The following is a 23,597-nucleotide window of genomic DNA, read 5'->3' as shown; positions in this document are numbered from 1 at the left end:
AAGTGGATGCTGGGCCTGTTCACGATGGAGAAGTATGCGGTGGAGACGCAGCAGATTAACGACGGACAGAAGCCGAAGGAGGCCTCGACGTCAATTCGTGACACGAAAAATGATCTGAACTATGTTCATGCCAACGATTGAACATGATCCATGCACTTGAAAACTAAGGACAAACTCCGACAATGTGAGCTAGCCTACCTACCCACGAGCTCGAATGAACGTCGCTCTTACGGACACGCGCACTCGCAGTTCTCCGAGAACTCCTTTCCGTTCGGGTCCTCCGGCACGTCCAGCGTCGGGTTGCGGTCGAAAAAGCCGTCAGGACGGAAGCCGAAGCCGGCGTAGTCCACAGGCATGATCGGCCAGTCCTCGACTCGCGGGAAGTGCGTGAGGCCGAACGTGTGCCAGACCACAATATCCTCGCCATCGACCGAGCGGTTGGCCTTGGCATACGCCGGCAGACCGGAGTAGCCCGGGTGCTGGTTCGGCGTGTAGCCGGCGGCCCACATCTCGTCGCGAGCGTACTGCGTGACCCACAGGTGCTTCGTGGCGTACTGCGCGCGCTTGTTGATGGAGCTGTCGTCCGCAGCCAGCAGCAGAGGAGCGCCCTCCGGGAACAGCACGTACGCCGTGGGGTTGCCGAGGCGGTTCACCTTCTCGCTCGACGCGATCAACCACGCACGACCCAACTTGTTGTCCGCCTCACGCTGCGCGTCGCTCTCGCGCTGCAGACGCGTGGCCACTCGCTTGAAGGCATTGCCCACGGGGTTCTCGGGACTCATCGGCAGACGCTTCACCTCCAGCTCATCGACATGGCACTTGTTGCCGTCGATGGCCACATCCAGACGAGCGGAGAACAGGTGCTGGTGGCACGGCGCACCGAGGCGAGGCGCCATCGGAGTGGCAAACTCGTACTCTCCTTCCGGGCGACCCGAAGAGAAGACGATGCCGGTGGCCTTGCACTCGAGCTCGATCTTGCCGTCCAGGTAGAAGTACCAGTAGAAGCCGTAGTCGTAGTTGCCCACCGTCACGAAGAAGGAGATGACGAGACGCCGCTGACGGCGCACAGTGCCGCTGTTCGTGAACACGTCCGTGTGCTTCCAGAGCGTCCCGAAGTCCTCTTCGTGGATGCAGATGGCGTTCTTGAGCAGCACCGGCTCACCGAAGTCGTTCGCGACCGTGGCGTCGAGGTACTGGATCTTGCCGAGGCAGTCGCACCCGAGCACGAGGCAGTTCGCTAGACGCCCGAACTGGTACTCGCCCGCGTCGAAGTAGTTCTGCCACTCGTGGGTGGGTTGCGGCTCCCCGTACGGCACCACCATCTCCGAGACGGCAGCGCGGTTGAGAATGGGGCGCTTGGTGCCGCGGTCGGCGAAGGAAATGTCGTGCAGCGTGAGGCCTTCACGTCCGTTGAAGCCGATGCGGACCTCCCAGTTCTGCCAGTTGAGCACGTGGTTCTTCACGGTGAAGCTCGCACCTCCCGGCTGAGTGATACGCAGCGGCTTCATGTCGGTGCGCATCGGACCAGACAGCTTCGGGTCGAGGTAGTCGCCCGACTCCATCGGGACGTGGTCGTAGCCCGTGTCAACGAGGCGAACCACGCGCTCGCTGGTCAGGTCGACGTGAGCCACGACGCCATCGATGGGGTGTGCGAACATGGAGTGCGTGTTCTCAGTCGCCAAGAAGCTCAGCACGCGGATCATCCGGCGACCGACCTCCTCCTCGTAGCCGAACACGCCAGCTGACAGGGGAACGCCACGCACGATGCTGAGGTCGGTGATGCCGCGCTTTGCCAGGGCAGCAACGTAGCCCGGGTCGGCCTTGGTGATCGTCTCGGCGGCGACGTAGTCCTCGTCCAAGATCGGCCCCCAGCCGTCGGTTGCAGGGTTCATCTCACGGTTGTGGATCACTTTGTGGGCAGGGATGTCGACCACCATCTCGCGCGCCACGTTGTTTGACTTGTCCAGTACTAGCAGACCGATCTCGCGAGGGATGTCGTCGCCGGCCTCCCAGACTCCCAGCGTCTTGTGGTCGGGCTCACGCAGCATGACGTACGAGTAGCGGAAGTTGGGTCCCGCGTATCCGGCCTCGCCAACGATCTGCTTCATGCTCTGCATCTCCTTGGCAGTGACGGGGTCGAGCGGGTGAACGACGGCATCTTTGAGCTCGCTGAGCTCGGGCGTTTTGGCGTGAGAGCACATCCTGAGCCGAAGTCGAAGAGGCGACTGTGAGTTGGATGGAAAATCCGATAATGAGTTTTGAGCACACCAGTTGTGGCGATATGGAGACCTCCTAGCCTCCACCCCATGATGGAGTGAGTCTCCATCTAGGCTTACCATAGCGGTGATGCAGATTACCAGGCATGGGGTCCCGTCTCGTCATCTGCAGTGGTTGTCCAAACCAGGTGAGCATTGGAGGCACGAACGCACCTCAGTGCGATCGCCGCCGTGTGCGCACCGAGGTGAGACCGTGGAGGTGACGCGGCGTCGGCGGGTTCCGGTGGGCGAAGGTATTCGTCTGCGTTGTCGTGATCCGCTCGGCGTCATGGCGGATGCGACCGAGTTCCGGTGGATTACCAGGCACCGGAAGCGTACCACAATCGTGTGGAGGAGGACGCTTTCGATAGTCGCGCATGGTTTCTGCTCGACTAGCGGTGACGGCGCCGCCATCACAGCGACGAGCGTGGGCTCATCTTGAAGATTTTGCAAATCGGTGCGCGATGCGGGCATGGATCGAAAGAAGAGAGAGGTACCCATTGAGGGACCGACAAGGGGTTGTTTTGATCGAAGAGTTGATGGTACGCCTTGGTGAGAGCGGCACGAGCTGCTCATCCAGAGCGGAGGTGGTACCATAATCACCACTGAGGCTAATCACTTTGAGGGGGCAGCAAGACCGGCAGTATATCGCGACCGCTGCGCCTATGCTGCCGTTTAACATCGAAATGGCTACCAGCTCGAGAGTCTTGGAGGGAAACGAAGTTCAGTCATAGAATTGGATTTGGCATACCTTGATACCGGACTAGCAACAACAAAAAACTGGATTGAGGTGCTTTCGCGTGCCAGAGGCACTGCAACGCATCACCGGTACGTTCAGCGACGTTCGACTGGCCATGCTAGTTTCCTTGTTGATGTTTGTTCGTGCTGCAGTCCGGCGCGTCACGGCAGTCAGAGCTCACGGCGGACGGATCCTTGATTGGCAGCTTAGATAGCGTCACGACACACAAGCATGGAGTGCACACTGCTAATGTATACCAACCTCACGATTCTTTTCCTGGCTTCCTTGTCGTACCTGGACGCGCGTGGTGATGAGACTAACACCTCAACTGATAGCGAGCTTGTTTAGCTCCCGTGCTAACAGCTCTGATTTGAGCGTCGCACTGTAACGGTACCAAACATCTTTGAAGCGTTCGTCTTCAGTCCCGCAGCGTTTGTGACGCAGCCCCACCTACCAATCGGACACCGCTTGGCTGAAGCAAACCAGCATAACATAAAGGTGACGCACAACGACGCCAATTCGCAGGGGCAATTGAAGTCGGGCTCATGAGCAGCTCGACTGCTTGTTAATCGCTTCCGCTCGATCGTTAGCTTGGCCCACCTCAACATTTTGCTTTGTTCTCGACTCTCACTTTTCGTTTTGCGAGCGACCACGTCGACAACTTCTCCACCATGGCGTCGCCAACAACATATCCATCCGTTGATGGCCTCCTCACTACAGAAAAGGAGAGTCACCGATATGCTAAAACGCCGCACTTGTGGGCTCTCGGTGTCGGCACGGTCATCGGCGGTGAATTCTACGGATGGCAGTCCTCGCTCATCGCCGGTTTCGACGGTCTCCTCATCATTTTGGTGTTTGTGACGATGCTGTACACGCTGCTGACCTTCTCGATCGCAGAAATGTCCGCGTCGATCCCGTCGGGAGGAGGCCCGTACGTGTTTTCCCTGCACGGCCTCGGCCCCAAGGCAGCATATTTTGCTGGTCTCGCGGAGACGATCAAGGTCATTGCCACGGTCGCGACCACCTTTTACAGCATTTTCCTGTACTTGGACGCCTTGTTTGGACTCGACACCAACTACGGCCCGCTCTGGTGGATCGGATTCAACGTGCTGTTCATCTCGCTCAACATCATGGGCGTCGAGGCCACCTTCCGCGTGCAGGTGTTTGCAACGGTGCTCTCGACCATTATGCTCGTGATCTTCTACGTCGGTGCTTTCACCAAACTCGACTATAAGACGTGGGTAGTAGATCAAAACTGGGAGTGGACGACGTGGAGTGACTCCATTCAGGGCATCTCGTTCGCGCTGTGGTTCTACTTCGGGATCGAAGAGCTGCCGCTTGCGGTTGATGAGACCATCGAGCCTGAGAAGAACATCCCGCGCGGGATCGTGTGGTCCATGGCTACGCTTGTCGTTCTGGCGGTGCTCACGCTGGTTTGCAGCGCCCTCATCTCTCCGGGTGCCGCTGCTGTCTTCGAGACTACAGCTCCCTTGGTGACCGGATACAAAAGCGTTTTCGGTGACAACAGCACCACAGCCGGGTTCATGTGGTTGACGGTGATCGGAATCATTTCCAGCACCCATTCCTTCGTCTATTGCATGAGCCGCTTGCTGTACGCCATCGCGTGTGACGGGTACTTGCCCCAGTTTCTCACGAAGGTCCACCCGACTCGTGGCTCGGCCTACGCAGCACTTATCGCCGGCGGTGTCGTCAACCAAGTCCTCGCCATCGTCCTCTTCTACATCGTCGGAATTGTAGACTTGGGCAGTGTGCTCATCAACCTCGCGCTCTTCGGCGCCCTCATCTCGTACGCGTTTCAGCTGGTGTCGTTCATCATGCTGCGAGTCAAGCAGCCCGATCGCCCACGACCCTATCGCAGCCCCTTTGGTATCCCTGGCGCAGTGATTTGCTTGTTCCTCTGCCTCTTGTGCTTCGCTGCCATCATCTACAGCGGCACATCCAGCGACAACTTCCTCATCGCCGTGATCACCGCGGCGATCATGTTTGCGATTGGCACGGGATACTACTTCAAATATGTTCTTCCGCGTCTGAATAGCGAGAAGCTTAATCAGCTCTCGCCGAGGCCGTCAAAGAGCATCCGCCAGAACCTCATCAGCGTCCAGAGCAATGTGTAAATTTCTAGCAGTGCATTTCTTTGCTTTGCATAATACCTAACGAAAAGTCTTTGTTTCAATTGGTGATACATGTAGTTGCAGTCGCCACAGCAATTGTTGTACGATCAGCTGCTGTGAGAACATTTGGCTCAAAACGCTCATCAACGACCTGTCAGACCAATCGCCACCACAATCACACTCACTTGGGTTGTCGATCGTTTAGGGAGTCAACCAGCAGCATAGCTCGTTTACATGCACGTTGTTATGCTGCAGCGTCAATTCACTGCCCCCAACTCAACTCCAGACAACCTGCCGAAAGCTGATGGTACGCTGCAAGTCCTGGTAATGCGCTGCAAAAACTGGATGGAAGCTGTTCCTCACGGAGATCATTCCCCAAGTGCCATGTCCGACGTACAGTCTGGGCTCAGGACGCCCTGTATCGCTCACCGATTTGCAAAATCTTCAAGATGAGCCCACGCTCGTCGCTGTGATGGCGGCGCCGTCACCGCTAGTCGAGCAGAAACCATGCGCGACTATCGAAAGCGTCCTCCTCCACACGATTGTGGTACGCTTCCGGTGCCTGGTAATCCACCGGAACTCGGTCGCATCCGCCATGACGCCGAGCGGATCACGACAACGCAGACGAATACCTTCGCCCACCGGAATCCGCCGACGCCGCGTCACCTCCACGGTCTCACCTCGGTGCGCACACGGCGGCCATCGCACTGAGGTGCGTTCGTGCCTCCAATGCTCACTTGGTTTGGACAACCACTGCAGATGACGAGACGGGACCCCATGCCTGGTAATCTGCATCCCCGATATAGTAAGCTTAGATGGAGACTCGCTCCATCATGGGGTGGAGGCTAGGAGGTCTCCATATCGCCACAACTGGTGTGCTCAAAACTCATTATCGGATTTTCCATCCAACTCACAGTCGCCTCTTCGACTTCGGCTCAGGATGTGCTCTCACGCCAAAACGCCCGAGCTCAGCGAGCTCAAAGATGCCGTCGTTCACCCGCTCGACCCCGTCACTGCCAAGGAGATGCAGAGCATGAAGCAGATCGTTGGCGAGGCCGGATACGCGGGACCCAACTTCCGCTACTCGTACGTCATGCTGCGTGAGCCCGACCACAAGACGCTGGGAGTCTGGAAGGCCGGCGACGACGTCCCTCGCGAGATCGGTCTGCTAGTACTGGACAAGTCAAACAACGTGGCGCGCGAGATGGTGGTCGACATCCCTGCCCACAAAGTGATCCACAACCGTGAGATGAACCCTGCAACCGACGGCTGGGGGCCGATCTTGGACGAGGACTACGTCGCCGCCGAGACGATCACCAAGGCCGACCCGGGCTACGTTGCTGCCCTGGCAAAGCGCGGCATCACCGACCTCAGCATCGTGCGTGGCGTTCCCCTGTCAGCTGGCGTGTTCGGCTACGAGGAGGAGGTCGGTCGCCGGATGATCCGCGTGCTGAGCTTCTTGGCGACTGAGAACACGCACTCCATGTTCGCACACCCCATCGATGGCGTCGTGGCCCACGTCGACCTGACCAGCGAGCGCGTGGTTCGCCTCGTTGACACGGGCTACGACCACGTCCCGATGGAGTCGGGCGACTACCTCGACCCGAAGCTGTCTGGTCCGATGCGCACCGACATGAAGCCGCTGCGTATCACTCAGCCGGGAGGTGCGAGCTTCACCGTGAAGAACCACGTGCTCAACTGGCAGAACTGGGAGGTCCGCATCGGCTTCAACGGACGTGAAGGCCTCACGCTGCACGACATTTCCTTCGCCGACCGCGGCACCAAGCGCCCCATTCTCAACCGCGCTGCCGTCTCGGAGATGGTGGTGCCGTACGGGGAGCCGCAGCCCACCCACGAGTGGCAGAACTACTTCGACGCGGGCGAGTACCAGTTCGGGCGTCTAGCGAACTGCCTCGTGCTCGGGTGCGACTGCCTCGGCAAGATCCAGTACCTCGACGCCACGGTCGCGAACGACTTCGGTGAGCCGGTGCTGCTCAAGAACGCCATCTGCATCCACGAAGAGGACTTCGGGACGCTCTGGAAGCACACGGACGTGTTCACGAACAGCGGCACTGTGCGCCGTCAGCGGCGTCTCGTCATCTCCTTCTTCGTGACGGTGGGCAACTACGACTACGGCTTCTACTGGTACTTCTACCTGGACGGCAAGATCGAGCTCGAGTGCAAGGCCACCGGCATCGTCTTCTCTTCGGGTCGCCCGGAAGGAGAGTACGAGTTTGCCACTCCGATGGCGCCTCGCCTCGGTGCGCCGTGCCACCAGCACCTGTTCTCCGCTCGTCTGGATGTGGCCATCGACGGCAACAAGTGCCATGTCGATGAGCTGGAGGTGAAGCGTCTGCCGATGAGTCCCGAGAACCCCGTGGGCAATGCCTTCAAGCGAGTGGCCACGCGTCTGCAGCGCGAGAGCGACGCGCAGCGTGAGGCGGACAACAAGTTGGGTCGTGCGTGGTTGATCGCGTCGAGTGAGAAGGTGAACCGCCTCGGCAACCCCACGGCGTACGTGCTGTTCCCGGAGGGCGCTCCTCTGCTGCTGGCTGCGGACGACAGCTCCATCAACAAGCGCGCGCAGTACGCCACGAAGCACCTGTGGGTCACGCAGTACGCTCGCGACGAGATGTGGGCCGCCGGCTACACGCCGAACCAGCACCCGGGCTACTCCGGTCTGCCGGCGTATGCCAAGGCCAACCGCTCGGTCGATGGCGAGGACATTGTGGTCTGGCACACGTTCGGCCTCACGCACTTCCCGCGAGTCGAGGACTGGCCGATCATGCCTGTGGACTACGCCGGCTTCGGCTTCCGTCCTGACGGCTTTTTCGACCGCAACCCGACGCTGGACGTGCCGGAGGACCCGAACGGAAAGGAGTTCTCGGAGAACTGCGAGTGCGCGTGTCCGTAAGAGCGACGTTCATTCGAGCTCGTGGGTAGGTAGGCTAGTTCACATTGTCGGAGTGTCCTTAGTTATAAATGTTTTGTGTTTCCCAACGAATGCTCAGGCAGTTCTGCAATGCTCGAAACCATCGATCAACACCGTGTTTTGCCCTGCTCATGCGTCGTGATCTCCCCAGTTGTCGTCACTGTGTGGTTTCAAACTGTTTCCTTCAGCTCGTCAGTGTGGTACTTGGTTTTAGGGATCAACTCTGCATCAGGCCCAAGCAGTCTCCAGCCAGCAGCGTATTAATGTCGACGTTTGTTAGAACCGATGTCGTACGTTTCGCGCACAGCTCGGGTGGGCGCCCGAGCCATGCCAACGATTGTGCTGGAAGACACGAATACCAACGTAAACTGGTTCGTGTCGACGAATCCAGGGAAGTTATGCACGAAGGAAGCTTGTGGAGCACGCTCTGAAAAAGCCCGTGCGTGAGATCTGTGTGGACAAACGAAGAGATCAACCACCTCGACTCTACAAAACATAAAATGTTGTTGGAACGTACGAATACAAGTCCGTGAATCTGTTCAAAATCAACACCATCCATCACACTGCGTTTGCACAGTATTGCCGTCAGTAATCCTACGTGGCCATTTTCTCATGAGGTCCATGCTACGTCACGACCCTCGGTGTGAACACCACCCAGTCGATCTGCGTCTTGCTTTATCATGAACCTGCGCACTTTGTGAACGATCTCAGCGTCCGAATTTTTCGCCTTGTTTGGCGCCACCAGGTCGTTCGGGCAGCTTCGTGAACACAGAGTGAGTTTCGTCACTGGTGGGCAATCTCTTTGTCGACAGCGAGGCCGCCGACCACCAGCGCATGATTCGGTGCTGCGACCATGTTGATTTGTAGGCAACCTTGCAAGCTGGAAGATGAAGTAGTGACTGCGACGCAGCGCTTCTCACAGCGATTACTTTGTGGTCGTGGTTATCGACAACGGTGGAGCAAGACTCGCATGGGGAGTAGTATAGTGCACCGGCACCGGCAAGACTGGTGCTGAGTCCACGTTCAAGTGACAGAGGTTGGTACTATGCACGGTCGGATCTTCATGTAGTGAGAAAGTTGAAAATTGAAAGGCGGGGCAACATCGGAATGCATTCGTTGGGAGTTGTCGACCTTGATGGTATGGAATGGTTCTGAGCTTTAGACACTGCCTCTGATCATTGCTTACTTGCTCATGACCAATAACAGCCAACCTCACAAGGAACCTTCGCGATAGCATTCGCCAGGATGCGTGGTGAGCGCCAAGAAATCCTGACACCATGTTCATTATAATATTAGCGAGCAGCTTCAAGAGCTTATCACGCAAAGGAGGACAGATGAATTGGATACATTGAAGATCCAGCACCTCTGTGAAGTGGCGTCGAGTGACGTTGCGAGTGTATTATGGAGGCCAAACCGTCTTCCAAAGCCACAACTGTCCAGGTCGGCGGCGGCAGCACCACCCAAATGACCGAACACGCATCTAAAGCCGACATCTGGCAAGGGCAACCATGCCCACGACAGGCGATAGTACCATCAATTGTCACTCAAAATTGGCGGTATTCCCCTCTCCCACCAAATTCACTTCCACGTGACGTCCTACTCCAATCACGATTTTGATTGGCTGAGGTAAGGACCGATTCTTTTTTATATCACACACAACCAATGTGGCTCCTGTACCCGACGTGGAATACCAACAGTACACCGTAATTATTCAATCGGGTGCACTAGTACGGCTAATGCACTTGTCCAGTCGGGCACAGCACCATTCTTTTCGGCAAAATTGAGGTGCCGCACTGATACGCAGCTGGTGCGTGCCATTCGCCAACGGACCAGCGAGACTTCAGTTGATCGATTGAGCTGCCGCAGTCATGGCGGACGCCGTCCACAGCATGCACGTGCTGCTCGGCTCCATGTGCTTCTTCGCACTCGTGTTCCACGTCGCCAACCGCCTGTCCGACCGCTACGTGAAGGTCTACCGGGACTTCTCCATCCCCGAGCAGGGCGACTGGTGCTCTCGGTACAGTTCCCCCAATGCCCTCAATGAAGGGCTCCAGTATCTGACGCTGTCTGTGCAGAGTAAACTCGACCATCCACGCGCTAGTGATCGTGACGGGGATGGGCTACAGCTTCATGCAGCAGCAATGGGACGAGGATCTGCTGCCGCTCAAGGACACGCCCATGTATCTGGCCACCACGCTCTTCTCCTTCTGTACGTAGAGTAGCCATTGCTTCCAGTGGTGCCGGAGGTCTAATTTTCTATTGCAGCGTGCGGCTACTTTCTCTTCGACTTGTTTGTGCTGGTGCTGTGGCAAGTGCCTATGTGGCGGGTCTTTGTCATCCACCACGTCGTGGCTGCGTACGTCCTCTGACGCTGCGTCCACTAATTTCTTGGGGCTAATGCTGTTGTGTGTTGTTTGTACTGGTTGCAGACTGCCGTACCTGATCTACACGATGCACGCCGGCTGCGGGATGGACCTGTACCTGCTGCAGCTCTTTCTCATGGTCGAGTTCGCCGTCATCCCGCTCAACATTACCACCTTCATGGAGCAGCTGGGCTACGGCAAGACCAAGACGCACAAGTTCTTCTTCTACACGACGTACCTGTTCTGGTTCTTGGCGCGCGTGATACTGCCGATCTACAACGTCTACGTGCTGTGGACCAAGATCATCCCGGACGCGGGGGCCGCGCCTTTGTGCACGGTGCCGGCGGCTTTCTGCGGCCACATTATCTGCGCCTTCTGCGTCGGCGTGTTTGTGTTTGTGTGGACGCCCGACGTGCTGGCCAAGTGGCGGGTGCCTGTGCTGCAGATGGAAGAGTACCCGGATTATAAGCTGACGATGCGCCAGTCCATGACGCCGCGTTCGAACCCGATCTTGTCGCCTTCTGACGGCAGGGACAGGTGGGGCACGAACTACGGTACTGTGTCGGGCAGTACGCGAGAACCCCAGCGGACTTCCAAGTCGATCGTGTGAGGACATTGGCGCGTGTTGCATGCGTCGAACATGCATCATGACTGCCCTCCTCCCGGTCGATAGCGTGGCATCGATAGATATACCCCAGTGCCAGGTAGTAGTTGTTATTTTATGGATGGAGACTTGCGTTCCTCCTGCGGTGTGCTACCAGCAGAGAAAGATGGCAAGCACGTGCCCGGCTGTTTGCAGTCGCGCATCAAGACTTCCCAACGTGTCGGCGAGGTGAATAAACTGGTGTCTTGGCTAGTATCGTTGGGTCTCACGTGGTGCTTTGATTGAGTCAATAGACAACAACGCGATTCAGAGTCCTAGGTTTCATGCCAAATACTACTGGTGCAAGTACTAAATGCATGGATACGACACAACACCGATTCAGCAGGCAGACAGCATCACTCGACCGTTTTGGGCTTCCCCTTGACGCTCATCTTTTTCGGCAGGACAATGAATGACGCGCTTGCGATGATAATGGCGGCTCCAGCCACGCTGTACATGCTTACGTGCTCACCGAGCAAGACGATATCCCAAATCAGCACGAAAACAACATCGAGGTAGCGCATGACGCTGGCAATGCCAGCCTTGGACTGCTGGAAGCCCATGGTCAGGAAAATTTGTCCGACAAACGCAAACACACCGCTTCCAAACAACGCGACCATAAGTTTAGCGTTGTTGGGCACTGAAAAGCTCTGTGGCGCAACACAGTGGACACCAACACATTATCTCGTCAGCCCTCTACCGAGGCACATCCAAAATGACAAAGCTACCTACTGCATCGAAGAACCACATCGTGACAAGCGCGTACAGCAGTCCAAACAGCAAGAAGTAGTGGTTGATAACGACATAATTCAGCTCGCGTAGCTGCCGCATCGCAATGTACGAAGCAGCTTGCATGACAGAGCCGCCCAGCGCGCAAATAATCGCAAGCGGGGGCACTTCCTTGGTCTCCTCGTCCGCAGAGAACAAGAACGCCGGTCTCGTCACGAACATGACGCCCACAAACGAAACCAAACAGCTAATGAAGTCCAGACGCTCGATCGCTTCACCCAGAATCAACGCACCCTGCCGCACCGAACCACCAATAAAAATGAGAAAAATACTCGATACAGATGAGCGCATTAACAATTTACCAGCATGAAGGTGAAAATTGGGCTCAAGAAGATGATCGTCACAGCGTCCGTCAGCACCATCTGAGCCATGGCGTAGAACTGGATGCTGATCCCGAACGTACCGAAGAAGCACCTCCAGAACAACATATTACGGTGCTTCGGCGCCACCGCGAGCTTGACGTCTCTCCGGTAGACCAGCAGGAGGTTCAGCAGCCACGCCACCGAGGAGCGCCACAGCACCGTCTCGTGCGACGTCACTTGGCGACTCGCGTACTTGACGCAGACGCGCATGAGGCTCAAGTTGAAGGCGGCGAAGGCGATGTAGCCAAGGGCGAGCGTCTGGGGCGAGCCCGCGGTTCCGTACTCGGCAGCGGAGACTTTGGCGACGCTCGGGTCCTCGTTGGCGTCGTCATGTGCGACTTGCACGCGCACAATTGGACCAGGAACGGTCGCAGACTTTAATTCGCTGCAGATCGGAGCGATCATGAGGGACAACGCAGCTCTGGAGCACGAAGATGCTCAGTGAGCTGCTCGCCATTGTGGTCGTGCACCGAGACACGCACTCGCTGAACTCTTTTTATAATGATGGTATTGGATAACGCAGTATTGTCTGTCTGAGATCTGCTATAGTTGATATCCGAATAGATTGATATTACCCTTCCTCTGAAATATTATTTGTAGCCAAGGTAAAGGTGAGGTGGCTACTTTTGCTACTTTTTGGCCACGGCCTGGCGCATGACGATGACGGAGGCGCCGCTGATAATGATGGCGGCCCCGAGGACGCTGTAGAGGTTGACGCTCTCGCCAAGCACTAGCGCGTCCAGGCACATGACGAACACCACGTCGAAGTAGCGCATGACGGACGCGATGCCCGCCTTGACCGTCTGGAAGCCCTTGGTGAGGAACCACTGACCCACGAGCGAGAAGAAGGCGCAGCCAAAGATGGAAAAGAGGAATCCTGGCTCCGTGGGCAGCTCGTATTTCTGTATCATACGCAGAGACGCAGGTTAATACCAGTTTCAACAAAAGAGACTGACACTGCACAGCTTACCACTCCGAGCGCCCAGACCATAAACGTGGAGTAAAAGGTCCCGAACATCAAGAAGTAGTGCATAACGATCACGCTGTTCAGGTCTTTCATCTTCCGCATCGAGATGTACACGATGGCCTGCGAGAGGGACGACCCCATGGCGCAGACGATGGCGAGAAACGGAGCGCTGCTTCCTGAATCATGTGACGGGAACAGGATCGCCGGTCTTGTCACGAACAAAACACCGATGAAGGAAGTGACGCCGCCGATGAGGTCGACGTAGTCAATCGCTTCTCCAAGAACCACCGCCGCCTATAACAAAAAAAAGTTAGTGTCCGGCAAGCCCTGGAGAGGAATAGCAGTCACTACTGACAAGGAAGAAGGTGAAAATTGGGCTCGTGAAGATGACAACCACAGCGTCGGTCAGCGGCATGTGAGACATCGCGTAGAACGAGAGTGTGGTTCCCGAAGTCCCAACCAAGCAGCGGAAGAGAAGAAGGAGCCGGTCCTTCCGCGCGACGAACAGATTTGCCTTCTTGTAGCGCACCCATACCTGCGTGGAGAATGCACAATGAGTTAGTAAAAGCGTCAAGGTGCTGGAGAAGTGGTGAGGGCTGCACGTACGCAATTCAGGGCGAAGCCGATCAGCATCCGCCAGAAGACAATGATGTTGGAGTTGGCGTAATGACTCGCGTACTTCACGCACATCGAGACGATGCTGAAATTAAACGCTGCAATGGCAATGTAGCCCAAGCCCCGAACCCGTTCCGGGATCCAACTGTTGGAGTTCGAGGGAAGCACAATGGTCACGGTTTCTATCTCGTCCAGCTTCGAGATTACGTCGCTGGAGCTGTCGGGTTTCAGTAGTGGAAGGTCATCTCGAGTCGTATCGCCATCTCCACCAACCCGGACATTACCCGCTAGTTCCTTGATAGGATCGGCTTGGTTACCGCAAAGATTGGACGGTAGTGGGGTCACTACCGCCAGTCCACGTGCGCTGCTACGAGGAGGCATGCGCACCGTTGAGCTAGCTCCAATTGTGAGACGGGTGCCGAAGCTGCCTTCGACGAGGTTGTTGTGTAGCTGATAATTCAGAAGTGCTGCTGGAAGAGCACTTGGATGACAGCACCAACTATAGCTGATCTGTTGAGGATCCGGCGTCTTACGATTCGTACAGACAACTACATTCATCAGAAGCGCTGGTGGCTGAGCTCAGTCCCGACTCTGACTCTTATCTCTGTACGTCCAATCTTTCCGCTGGGTAAACACCGCAGTCACAAGCACGCAGAGCGTTTTACCTCTATTTGAAGCAAGGAGATGGATAACGCTCACTTCGACCGTCTCACTGACCTGATCTCGTTTTTGACCTCGTCTTCAATGCTCGCCGAACGGACCGAAGTAACGAAACCTGCAAGAAACGGAATGGGAAAAGTGCGTTCCGCCGTTGATCCCAATCCGATATTGCAACCGATTAATTAGTTACATGTACATGTAGTGAGACGCATGGACCAGCTTCGCAGATGAGTTTCATTATGACGCTGGGAATCCAATAAACAAACATTTAAGTATTCCAGATGTCTTTTATTCAAGCGTTTGGTAGACTCGTGCCAAGTTGCAGCAACTAAATATGCATTTCTTGCATGCACGTTTTGTTGGTGTCTTACGCCTTTTCACAAGCTCGGCGAAGGACGATCATGGAAACCCCGGCCATGATGATTGCAGCACCAACAAGGCTGAGAATGTTCACGCTTTCGCCAAGGATGGATACATCCATGGCCACGACGAACACCACGTCGAAGTAGCGCATGACTGAGGCGATTCCTGCCTTCTCTTGCTGGAATCCCTTGGTCATGAAAATCTGCCCAATAAAGGAGAAGAAGCCACTGCCGAAGATGGCAAACAGGAACGTCACTTCAAGCGGGACTTTGACGGGCTACACACGTGACACATTGCCGATCACCAGAGGTTAGCCACCGTACCTAAATCAAACCTACACCAAACTTGTTTGACCGACTTACCACGCCCAGGAACAGTAGTGTTATAATCGATGTGCACGATCCAAACACGAAAAAGTAGTGGATGGCGACCAGGTGGTGTACTTTAGTCAGGCGGCGTAGGAGGATATACACAACCGCAGACAGGAATGAGCCTCCAATTGCACAGTACACGGCAAGTTTTGGCGCTTGATGAGTGGCAGTATCGGTTGGGAACAGGAATGCAGGCCTCGTCACAAACATTACGCCCAAAAACGATGTAATACCAGCAAGCAGATCAACTCGATTGATCTGCTCTCCTAGCACAGCAGCACCCTAGAAATGTACGTAAGGAAATCACACAATTAGCGTAAAATAATCAATGAGGAGTACTCATTGCTTACCAAGAAGAAGGTGAAGATTGGTGATGTCAGGATAATAACCACAGCGTCCGTAAGCACCATCTTTGACATGGCGTAAAACTGAATGTTGACGCTGATTGTCCCCACAATGCAGCGAAACAGCAGTAGCCCACGATACTTCGGGTCTACAAACAGTTCCCGTTTCTTGTAGCGAATCCAGATCTGCCGCACAGTACGTAGGTCAGTTAATCCAATAAGTGAATGTTGAAGCACGGACTTACGTAGTTCAGAACTAGCGCAACAACCATCCGCCAGAACACCGTTTCGTGTGATGTAACTCGGTGGCTTGCATACTTGATGCAAATCGACGCGATGCTGAAGTTCATCCCTGCAAAGACAATGAATCCGAGCCCTCTAGCCCGTTTCATCATACTCCACACTGCAGTGTCCGCACTTTTCACTGAAATGGAAGAGTCCACTTCACTCTTGGAGACGGGGTCATCAGAGCCAAACGCATCCAACAAAGGTTGGTCCTCTTTTTCAACATCCCCGGCAAGTTTCGCTTTGGGGTCAGGAATGGTACGCGGGGCATCGGGTGGGAGTGGCTGGACCGCAGCAGATCTACTCATGTTTGGGGACATCAGACTTTGTTCAACTCCTCGTCAATCTGCAAATGAACTTCGGCGTGCTACTCGAAGCACTCAGCAGCAAGAATAGCCGTTAGAAAACTTCGTTGCATCATCAAACGAAGTTGATCCCTTCCTTCTGCACCACCTTCCTATTTTCAGGCTGTACTTCCAATCACCCAGATGAGATGAACTTTGTCTTGCTTCGGAAGGTTGCCATTCGTGACCGTTTTAATTCTTCATTACTGGTAACTATACATCTGTCCAGCAACCCCAACAGCCCAAATAGAGAAAGAAGACCAACGCCTAATCTAGTGAGCCAGCCACTTTCGATGCATCAAAATCAAATTGTATCATTCTATAACGTACCGAGGCTTCCGCTAAAATTTAAAGAAGACTAGCGCTAGTTTGACCGAGCTTTGTGTACTACGATCAGGGTACCCCCTGCAAAAATGATCATAGCTCCAAGGATGCTGAACAATGTCACGTGCTCGTCAAGAATCGTAACATCCCAAGCTAGCACAAACACTACGTCAAAGTAGCGCATAACGGATGCAATACCAGCCTTCTCTCGGTTGAAGCCCATCGAGAGAAAGACTTGGCCGACGTACGCGAAGAACCCACTTCCAACTATCGCAAACCAGAATACGGGCTCCCGTGGAAGGTACAAGCTCTGAGAAAGGGAACATAAAGGTAATAGGTCACAGTTTGAAAACAGACCACTTCAATTTTGAAGACAAACCTCGTTGAAAATCCACAGCGAAAGAACCGCGTAGCACGACCCAAAGGTAAGAAAATAGTGAATGGACACCAAACTATCCATCCCACGCATTCTCCGTAATACAATGTTCCCGATAGCAAGCGCTACAGAAGCCCCCAAGGCACAAACAGCAGCGCGCGGTTCCGTTTTATCGCCACTTCGTTCATCTGCAGGAAAAATAAACGCAGGCCGAGTCACGAACAGAAGCCCAACAAATGAGGTGACTGTAGCGACAACGTCGGCCCAACTGACAGCTTCTCGTAGAACGGCGGTCCCCTGCGATTGGATGCTAAGTCAGTAAATTCAAGGATAAACCTGTATGTACAGGCAGGCAGGCAGCGCATACATTACCAGCAGACACGTCAAAATGGGGGACGTGAAGATGATGGCCACCGCGTCCGTCAGCACCATGCTGCACATGGCGTAAATCTTCAAGCTCACACTGATTGTACCGATGCAACTGCGGAAGAAAAGGATGCCCCAGTACTCCCTCTCCACCACTAAGCCTCGCTGTTTGTAGCACAACCAAAACTTCACAGTAGAGCTGACCATTAGCGAAGACACAGCAAATGAGCGAAATAGAGATTAGCGTGTACCTACGCAGCTGGTTACCAAAGCGATACTCATGCGCCAGAATACCACCACATTCGGAGTCGAGTGCTTGCTCGTAAGTTTCACACACACTGCCACAATACTGTAGCTGAATGCTGCTATTACAATGTAGCCCAGACCTTTAAGGTTGTCCGAAGTCCGTGGCCGCGGCTTCAAATCCGTCCCCAGCTCGTCGTCGATGGCTGTCGATGCAATACTCGCGCAGCTTGGGGCCGATAAAAACGGGAAGTCGTCGCAACGTTCGACATCACGAATCCCCTTCCTAGCCAAGGCATTCAAATCCAGCGAAAGCGCACTTGCTTTTCTGTGTACGCCATCTACGTATGGCATGATGGGAATTAGCAACGGGTGCCAGCGTCGAGAGTAGTTGTTTGTCAGAATGATAGGACGGACAAGAAAACGAGTACCAGTAGATGGTTGAGTACCACCACAATAGCCTCTGTCCGTTTCGAGCATGTGATGTGTGATTTCTAGTGGCTCTTCAAGTGGATCTTTGTCAAGCGTTGCCAAGAGCTCAGTTCAGATTCCTCTGGGTGCATCACGAAATGAGCTGGAAGAAGGTCGAGTTCAAGGGCAGCGATAGTGTAGACCGCCTCCAGCGCGTCCAGGCGCTATGCACTGCAGGCGACACCAAATTGGATGCGATTTTGATCATCGGGGGCGTGGACAGTTTCCACTCGCAGGCTTCGCAGGCTGCTCTCAAGTACCTTTTCCTAGGGAATTCAGGCCAGGAACTTCTTGGCGAGCAGGTGATCTCGCACGAACATGAATGGCTCGAAGACGTCATCCTGCTCGTTGGTCCACAGAGAGTGTCGGTGTTTTACTCGTCCGAGAGTGAAGCGGCCGTGAAGGTTCTACCAGTCATCTCCAAGTGGCGTCACGTTACGGAATATGTCATCCACGACGGGATGGAGCCGGATGAGCAAGAAGAACGCAAGATCAGCGCGTTCAAGAGCATGATGGCAGGCGTCAAGTGTGTGGGGGTACCCTTTGGTCTTGACCGCGATCGTACCAATCTGCAGGACGCGATGCTTCCGGAAAAGTGGCCACTTGTTCAATCCTATGGATTGGAAGGTGGCGCGTCCGCTGGAAAAGGCTTTTTCACTATGAACCATCGAGTGGTGAACATCTCTCGTGAGCTGATGGATGTCTTGGCTCAGCTGGATGGATTCAGTGCGAAGCGAGTGGTGCAGGAGAGTCAGCCCTTCCTGGCACACCATTTTGCTGAATTCCTTGTGAAGCTCGATCATGCCGAGTCTCCCGAAGCACGCAACGCCAAGTCGGAGAGCGATTTGGGAGAAGATCTGTTGAGTTTCTACGAGTTTGGAACGATGCAGTATAGCGCCCGAGGACTGAAGATGTCCCCTAATAGAGGCAGTCGAGTGCTGTTTGGAGCGAGAACGAGCTCTTTAACGGAGAAGGCGTCTCCATCCGCGTTTCTAGCGAACTCGGGTGCCAAGGAAGGCGCTCCAGCCACGCACATGGTTGTGCAAGCTGAAGACCCGTTTACGGGCGTGCGCTTTGCACGCACCTACTTTCTTTCATCGGGTAAAATCTGCAAACGAGTAGTCGACGAAGACGCTCTCGTGCCATCGTCCGTCAAACCGAGCGTGGACATTACGGAAGCTGGTACAGACACGAAGGCTATGATTGATCTGTACTCTCTGCTTCTCCGAGGCTTTGAGGCTGGTGTTGCTGAGCTGGCCGGGGAATGCATGGACCGCAAACTAGCGTCACTTGACCGATGCATTGATCCAGCCCGTGCGGCGGCGATTCAAGCCATGGTCGCTATGGACAAGACGCACTCTCGGTTACTGGGGCCCAGCAAGTTTCCGACGAAATTCATCGATGACCAACTACGCCTAACAGCCGAAATTATGGATGCTCGAGGACAACCCATCGACTCCCTTACCGAAGGTATGCGTCTTTCGTTTCTCTTTGTTTATGAATTGCTTATGGTGGTGCTTGGTATTGATCGTATTTCTTTCAGACTGGTGTCTTCTGTATTGTTCAGTGAAATTGGCAAATATCCCCAGCGATGCCAATCCTGCAGCACCACTAGGTTCACTCGTTGTCGGGGATACGTTTTTGTTTCATGGTCGTGGCAGCACCAGCCGCGTTACTGACTACGTTACCAAGCGCATTCTCCCCGTCACGAAGCCGTTTGCGTACTTCCGCTCGTGGATTCAAGGTGGCGAGGAAGCCGACTCCGTTGATTTGTTAATGAGTACCCTGCAGTCTGAGTTCATGCTTCAGAGTCGTTCTGTTCGTCTCGGTAAAGCTGTGACTCCACTCGATGCAGACATCGAGTCCGGTGGAGAGGGACGCATTTCTCAGACAGAAATGTCGTCGAAGGCGACCATCCTCCTTGACAGCAACTTGCTGCCTATTATCCGCGGTAGTTGGCGCATTTTCACCGGCGGGTTGGTGTTCACGTGTCCTTACTTCAACCCAATTGTCGTGTCCATTGAGCGACACGTGAAGAGCCTGACCATTCTCCCGTCACCATACGAAGAGCTTGTATTGCTGAAGCTGGACGTGAAAGAAGACAGCAACAATCGCATGACCCCGGTATGCATTTGTGGTTTAATACTGACTGACCTGTGTTAGCACTAATATTTTCCTGTTTTCTGTAGCTGTCAGAAGTCCTCCCTTTTTCGTTTGATTCCCAAGCTCTCTTCATACCAATGCTATCGGGAACTCGCTTCCAGGACGATGTCTTTCGTGCATTAGAGGAGTGGAAAGTCACCGCTGCTACGCTAAACGTCCCCGTTTATCGGACCAGTGACCTCAGCGAACAGTTTGAAGGCGATACTCCTCGGGACCACGAGGTCGCGAACTTTGAAGTACCGGTTCATGTGAAGCAGACATGCGAGATGCTTGTGCAAAAGCAAACTTTTGTAGGCCAGGATGCCCGTGCTGTTGACGACTTTTTCCCGCAAGACTTTATCCCGAAAGACCCCAGTGCGGCTACAACACTTCCCAAACCCAATACCGAGGATTTCAACAGACTATGTGTCCCGGTTACGGTCATGATAGGGATTCCAGGAAGTGGGGCCAAGGCAATGGCCAATTCAGTTTGCAAAATTTCATCGGCTACCTTTGAGTGGAGCAGAGTCGACGTCGATCTTCGCGACTTGGATACATCAAAGCAGGAGAAACCGGAGGCGTCCGGGTATTTCACGATTTCGCAAAGTCTAACTCGAGCGCTTGACGAGATTAAAGATACTGCCAAAAAGCTGCAGCTTCCTCCGCGTATCATGTTGAGTGTCGTTGGGTACGTCGACCCAATCATGGTAGCCTGCGCAATTCGACGTGCCGCGCTCGATGCCTCTCTTCCAAGCAGGATTGGAGCAGTAATCAATTGCGTGAGCGCGAACAACGTTTACTTACCGGAACCACTAGCTACGCAAGCGCCATTCCCAAAGCTGTTCGATCAGATGACGCCCGGATTTGTAACGCACTCAGTGCTGACAAATAGCACTGATGTCGCGCCTGCTATTCTTCAGCGATTGCGCTTCCACATGGACCAAGTGAATCCATTCGCTGATGTTATGGTTCTTTCACACGAAGTCTTTGAAGGACCGCTCACTCCTTTGCTTGCCGTTGATCGCTTCGAAAGTGCTTACTATAAGCAGTATCGTAACACGCACTTCTATGAATGGGACATTGCTGCGAGCAGCAACGCAGCTGCAACGTACACCCGATACGTTGCAGAGCCTACTCAAGCTCCTGTGAGCTTTCGCTTCGAAATTGTTCCCGGCATGGACCGATCCAAGTTTTCGTATCTGATCACCAGAACTCTGACACCTTTTGCTTCGGTGACAAAGTCGATGGACCAGGTTTATCCCATGGAGAGCAAAGCCACAAAAGGAATTCGCATTGCTCAATCTATCGCAGTGGAGAAAGTTCGACAAGATGCACAGCAGTCAGGTTCTTCGATTGCTACTACGTCTGCTGATAGCGTCTTCTCCAACGGACGATCACTATCTTGCTGGTGTGTTGAAGGGCGAGTTGTTTTCAAGGATGAACCTGGATGTGTGTACGAGTATCGTTCGACCGGTACCTTGTCTCGCCTGTGGTCCGCCTCAGATCAGCCGATTAACAAAGCCGACAACTTCCCGTCGATGGAGATAAAATTCACTGGTCAAGGCCTTAGTGCTGAGAAACTTCGCGAGCTTCTTCTGAACTGTTACGCTCATGCGGAATCCTCGACTAACCAATTGCGATCAAAGGCTTCTATCAGTCTCAAGGAGAAACTCGAAATCCAGCGACAACATGTACGTACTGATTCATCCGCGCTGCTGCCGAGAGACCTCGTCGAAATCTTGCTGATGATATTTCGTGATTTTCATCTGATTGTGCTATTGTTTAGGCGATGGACCCGCTACCGGATGGCTATTTGTTCGACGGCACCAACTACGTTGACTTCTTTGGCGGCCGCTACGAATTTCACCCCTGCATTGCCCAATTCATTGATGAGTACATCGCTGCGGCGAACAATGATAGAAAAGCTACGAGCCTCAAGGCCACAGAAGAACGTGAGTCCCAGCAAGCTTTCGTCAGGCAACTAGGGTAGATTAGATGGGACTCTCCCGTTTCAAGTCATCACCATTTGACTCAATCGAGACAGCATTTGTTTTCTAAAAACCGGCAAAATACTTAGCATTTTCTTCTGAATCGATACTCTCTGCACTGGACAAGCTTTCATTTCTTGGTGGAGGAGTGCGCGCTCGTGCTGCGTTGTAGTCAGCGATGGGGTCATATGGCACAGCGATTGAAGAACCCTTTGATTCCAATATGTCCCAGTCCACATCATGAAACCAAGCATGGTGCATTATCTGAAGTGTTTCAAACAGCAAGTGATAGTGAGTATTGTGCTCGGAACACAAACGCCTCAAAATTCGCACCTCAGTCGCACCACCCCTTCCAAGACGATCGTGGGGATTAATTGTCAGTAACCCACTAATATTTTGAAGCGGTTTTTGGTTAGAACTCCCCTGTGCAGAACTTCAAAGTAGTAGGCCAATGTCTTACCTTATCAGCGATTGCAGATCAGCACTCAGATCTGGCATTTGTGCGTGGTTTCTACCAAGATTAGCTTGGAATGGTGAGCTGGCAATACGTTTTATCCGCGCAAAGTACTCATTTATTGTGCTATTCGTTGGGCACTGGTACTCCCAGGGCGAATGACCGGCCACCATTTCATAAATCACAACACCAAGACTCCTGCACACAAAAGGACTCATCAGTTTGCGCTTCACAACGCATACTTGAAGTACTAAAAGAGCACTCGCATCACTTACCACCAGTCAATAGTAGCTCCGTATGGCTCTCGAAAGAAGATCTCAGGTGCCATAACGTAGTGCGTCCCGCACATGGACTGCGTGCGAGCCGGGGAGTCTCCGCCCTCTTTATCCACGTCCACTCTTTTGGTCAGTCCAAAATCGATCACCTTGACAGATCCATCCCGCCCCACCAGCACATTCCCGCTCTTGAGATCACGGTGAATGAACCCTGCAGCATGTAAATCTCTAACTGCCAGAACAAGTTGCGCCGCGAAAAACTTAGCGACATGTTCCGGGAACTTCCCTGACTCCCGATACTTCCACACACATTCGTACAACGCCCGCCCCTCAATGAATTCCTGCAGCAAGCCGACTTCCTTCGCCGTCTCAAAGGCCTCAAAGCCTCGACACAAGAACGGACTTTTGACTTGTTGTAGAATGAACTTCTCAGCTTCCAGTCGACATTTCTGCTGCTCAGTAGCAATTTTGGCTCGAGAAATTCTTTTTAATGCTGCAACGAACCGATCGTTAGCAATTATATTTTGGAGAGAACATACTTTGTGATAGCGCATTACCATATAAATCGGGCGAATTAGGACGGCGGACAAGGTAGACACTAACGAAAAAGTGTCGTATAGTTAGAGGTTATCCAAACAAATGCAGATACCAGCTAACTATACGTTATAACATATATGTCCATGCGTTGTTAGAGTAATGATTCTATCATGGCGCTCACCTGGCGTAGCCTCCGCGCCCCAGGAGCTGGAGCTGCTCCAAGTCTTCCATTGCTGGAAGGTCGCCAAGATTTGTAT

The 23,597-nt window shown here is 53.9% G+C and overlaps 10 protein-coding genes across 10 annotated transcripts; 4 read left to right on the top strand and 6 right to left on the bottom strand.

Annotated features, from left to right (window-relative positions):
- Window positions 1–227: 227 nt before the first annotated feature.
- On the bottom strand, window positions 228–2,201 carry KRP23_5084 (Histamine oxidase; the record flags this gene model as incomplete). The annotated part of the gene is made up of 1 exon (XM_067890115.1): window positions 228–2,201. The coding sequence occupies one exon, from the start codon at window positions 2,199–2,201 to the stop codon at window positions 228–230; it is 1,974 nt and encodes a 657-aa protein (XP_067746688.1).
- A 1,464-nt stretch (window positions 2,202–3,665) lies between these two features.
- Window positions 3,666–5,129, top strand: KRP23_5083 (putative transporter; the record flags this gene model as incomplete). The annotated part of the gene is made up of 1 exon (XM_067890114.1): window positions 3,666–5,129. The coding sequence occupies one exon, from the start codon at window positions 3,666–3,668 to the stop codon at window positions 5,127–5,129; it is 1,464 nt and encodes a 487-aa protein (XP_067746687.1).
- A 937-nt stretch (window positions 5,130–6,066) lies between these two features.
- Window positions 6,067–8,040, top strand: KRP23_5082 (Histamine oxidase; the record flags this gene model as incomplete). The annotated part of the gene is made up of 1 exon (XM_067890113.1): window positions 6,067–8,040. One exon carries the CDS (start codon window positions 6,067–6,069, stop codon window positions 8,038–8,040), a length of 1,974 nt encoding a protein of 657 aa, XP_067746686.1.
- A 1,886-nt stretch (window positions 8,041–9,926) lies between these two features.
- On the top strand, window positions 9,927–11,031 carry KRP23_5081 (uncharacterized protein; the record flags this gene model as incomplete). Its single annotated transcript, XM_067890112.1, has 4 exons — window positions 9,927–10,075; window positions 10,134–10,267; window positions 10,324–10,414; window positions 10,488–11,031. The coding sequence occupies 4 exons, from the start codon at window positions 9,927–9,929 to the stop codon at window positions 11,029–11,031; spliced, it is 918 nt and encodes a 305-aa protein (XP_067746685.1).
- A 389-nt stretch (window positions 11,032–11,420) lies between these two features.
- KRP23_5080 (putative transport protein) lies at window positions 11,421–12,620 on the bottom strand (the record flags this gene model as incomplete). Its single annotated transcript, XM_067890111.1, has 3 exons — window positions 11,421–11,714; window positions 11,797–12,087; window positions 12,156–12,620. 3 exons carry the CDS (start codon window positions 12,618–12,620, stop codon window positions 11,421–11,423), a joined length of 1,050 nt encoding a protein of 349 aa, XP_067746684.1.
- Window positions 12,621–12,844: 224 nt separating this feature from the next.
- Window positions 12,845–14,178, bottom strand: KRP23_5079 (Solute carrier family 35 member G1; the record flags this gene model as incomplete). The annotated part of the gene is made up of 4 exons (XM_067890110.1): window positions 12,845–13,117; window positions 13,186–13,476; window positions 13,538–13,717; window positions 13,789–14,178. The coding sequence occupies 4 exons, from the start codon at window positions 14,176–14,178 to the stop codon at window positions 12,845–12,847; spliced, it is 1,134 nt and encodes a 377-aa protein (XP_067746683.1).
- Window positions 14,179–14,824: 646 nt separating this feature from the next.
- Window positions 14,825–16,128, bottom strand: KRP23_5078 (putative transport protein; the record flags this gene model as incomplete). The annotated part of the gene is made up of 5 exons (XM_067890108.1): window positions 14,825–15,097; window positions 15,183–15,473; window positions 15,542–15,721; window positions 15,781–15,887; window positions 15,954–16,128. 5 exons carry the CDS (start codon window positions 16,126–16,128, stop codon window positions 14,825–14,827), a joined length of 1,026 nt encoding a protein of 341 aa, XP_067746682.1.
- Window positions 16,129–16,528: 400 nt separating this feature from the next.
- KRP23_5077 (putative transport protein) lies at window positions 16,529–16,957 on the bottom strand (the record flags this gene model as incomplete). Its single annotated transcript, XM_067890107.1, has 2 exons — window positions 16,529–16,798; window positions 16,868–16,957. 2 exons carry the CDS (start codon window positions 16,955–16,957, stop codon window positions 16,529–16,531), a joined length of 360 nt encoding a protein of 119 aa, XP_067746681.1.
- A 1,085-nt stretch (window positions 16,958–18,042) lies between these two features.
- KRP23_5076 (Dynein axonemal assembly factor 9) lies at window positions 18,043–22,076 on the top strand (the record flags this gene model as incomplete). The annotated part of the gene is made up of 4 exons (XM_067890106.1): window positions 18,043–19,414; window positions 19,488–20,068; window positions 20,134–21,777; window positions 21,873–22,076. 4 exons carry the CDS (start codon window positions 18,043–18,045, stop codon window positions 22,074–22,076), a joined length of 3,801 nt encoding a protein of 1,266 aa, XP_067746680.1.
- A 64-nt stretch (window positions 22,077–22,140) lies between these two features.
- KRP23_5075 (cAMP-dependent protein kinase type 2) lies at window positions 22,141–23,571 on the bottom strand (the record flags this gene model as incomplete). The annotated part of the gene is made up of 6 exons (XM_067890105.1): window positions 22,141–22,338; window positions 22,408–22,462; window positions 22,535–22,726; window positions 22,804–23,296; window positions 23,361–23,401; window positions 23,522–23,571. The coding sequence occupies 6 exons, from the start codon at window positions 23,569–23,571 to the stop codon at window positions 22,141–22,143; spliced, it is 1,029 nt and encodes a 342-aa protein (XP_067746679.1).
- Window positions 23,572–23,597: the final 26 nt, after the last annotated feature.

The sequence above is a fragment of the Phytophthora ramorum genome (assembly GCF_020800215.1).
Source record: "Phytophthora ramorum isolate Pr-102 chromosome Unknown Phyram_PR-102_s0004, whole genome shotgun sequence".
NCBI lineage: Eukaryota > Oomycota > Peronosporomycetes > Peronosporales > Peronosporaceae > Phytophthora > Phytophthora ramorum.
Note: the sequence above shows the minus strand (reverse complement) of the source record. Positions and strands in the feature narration are given on the sequence as shown.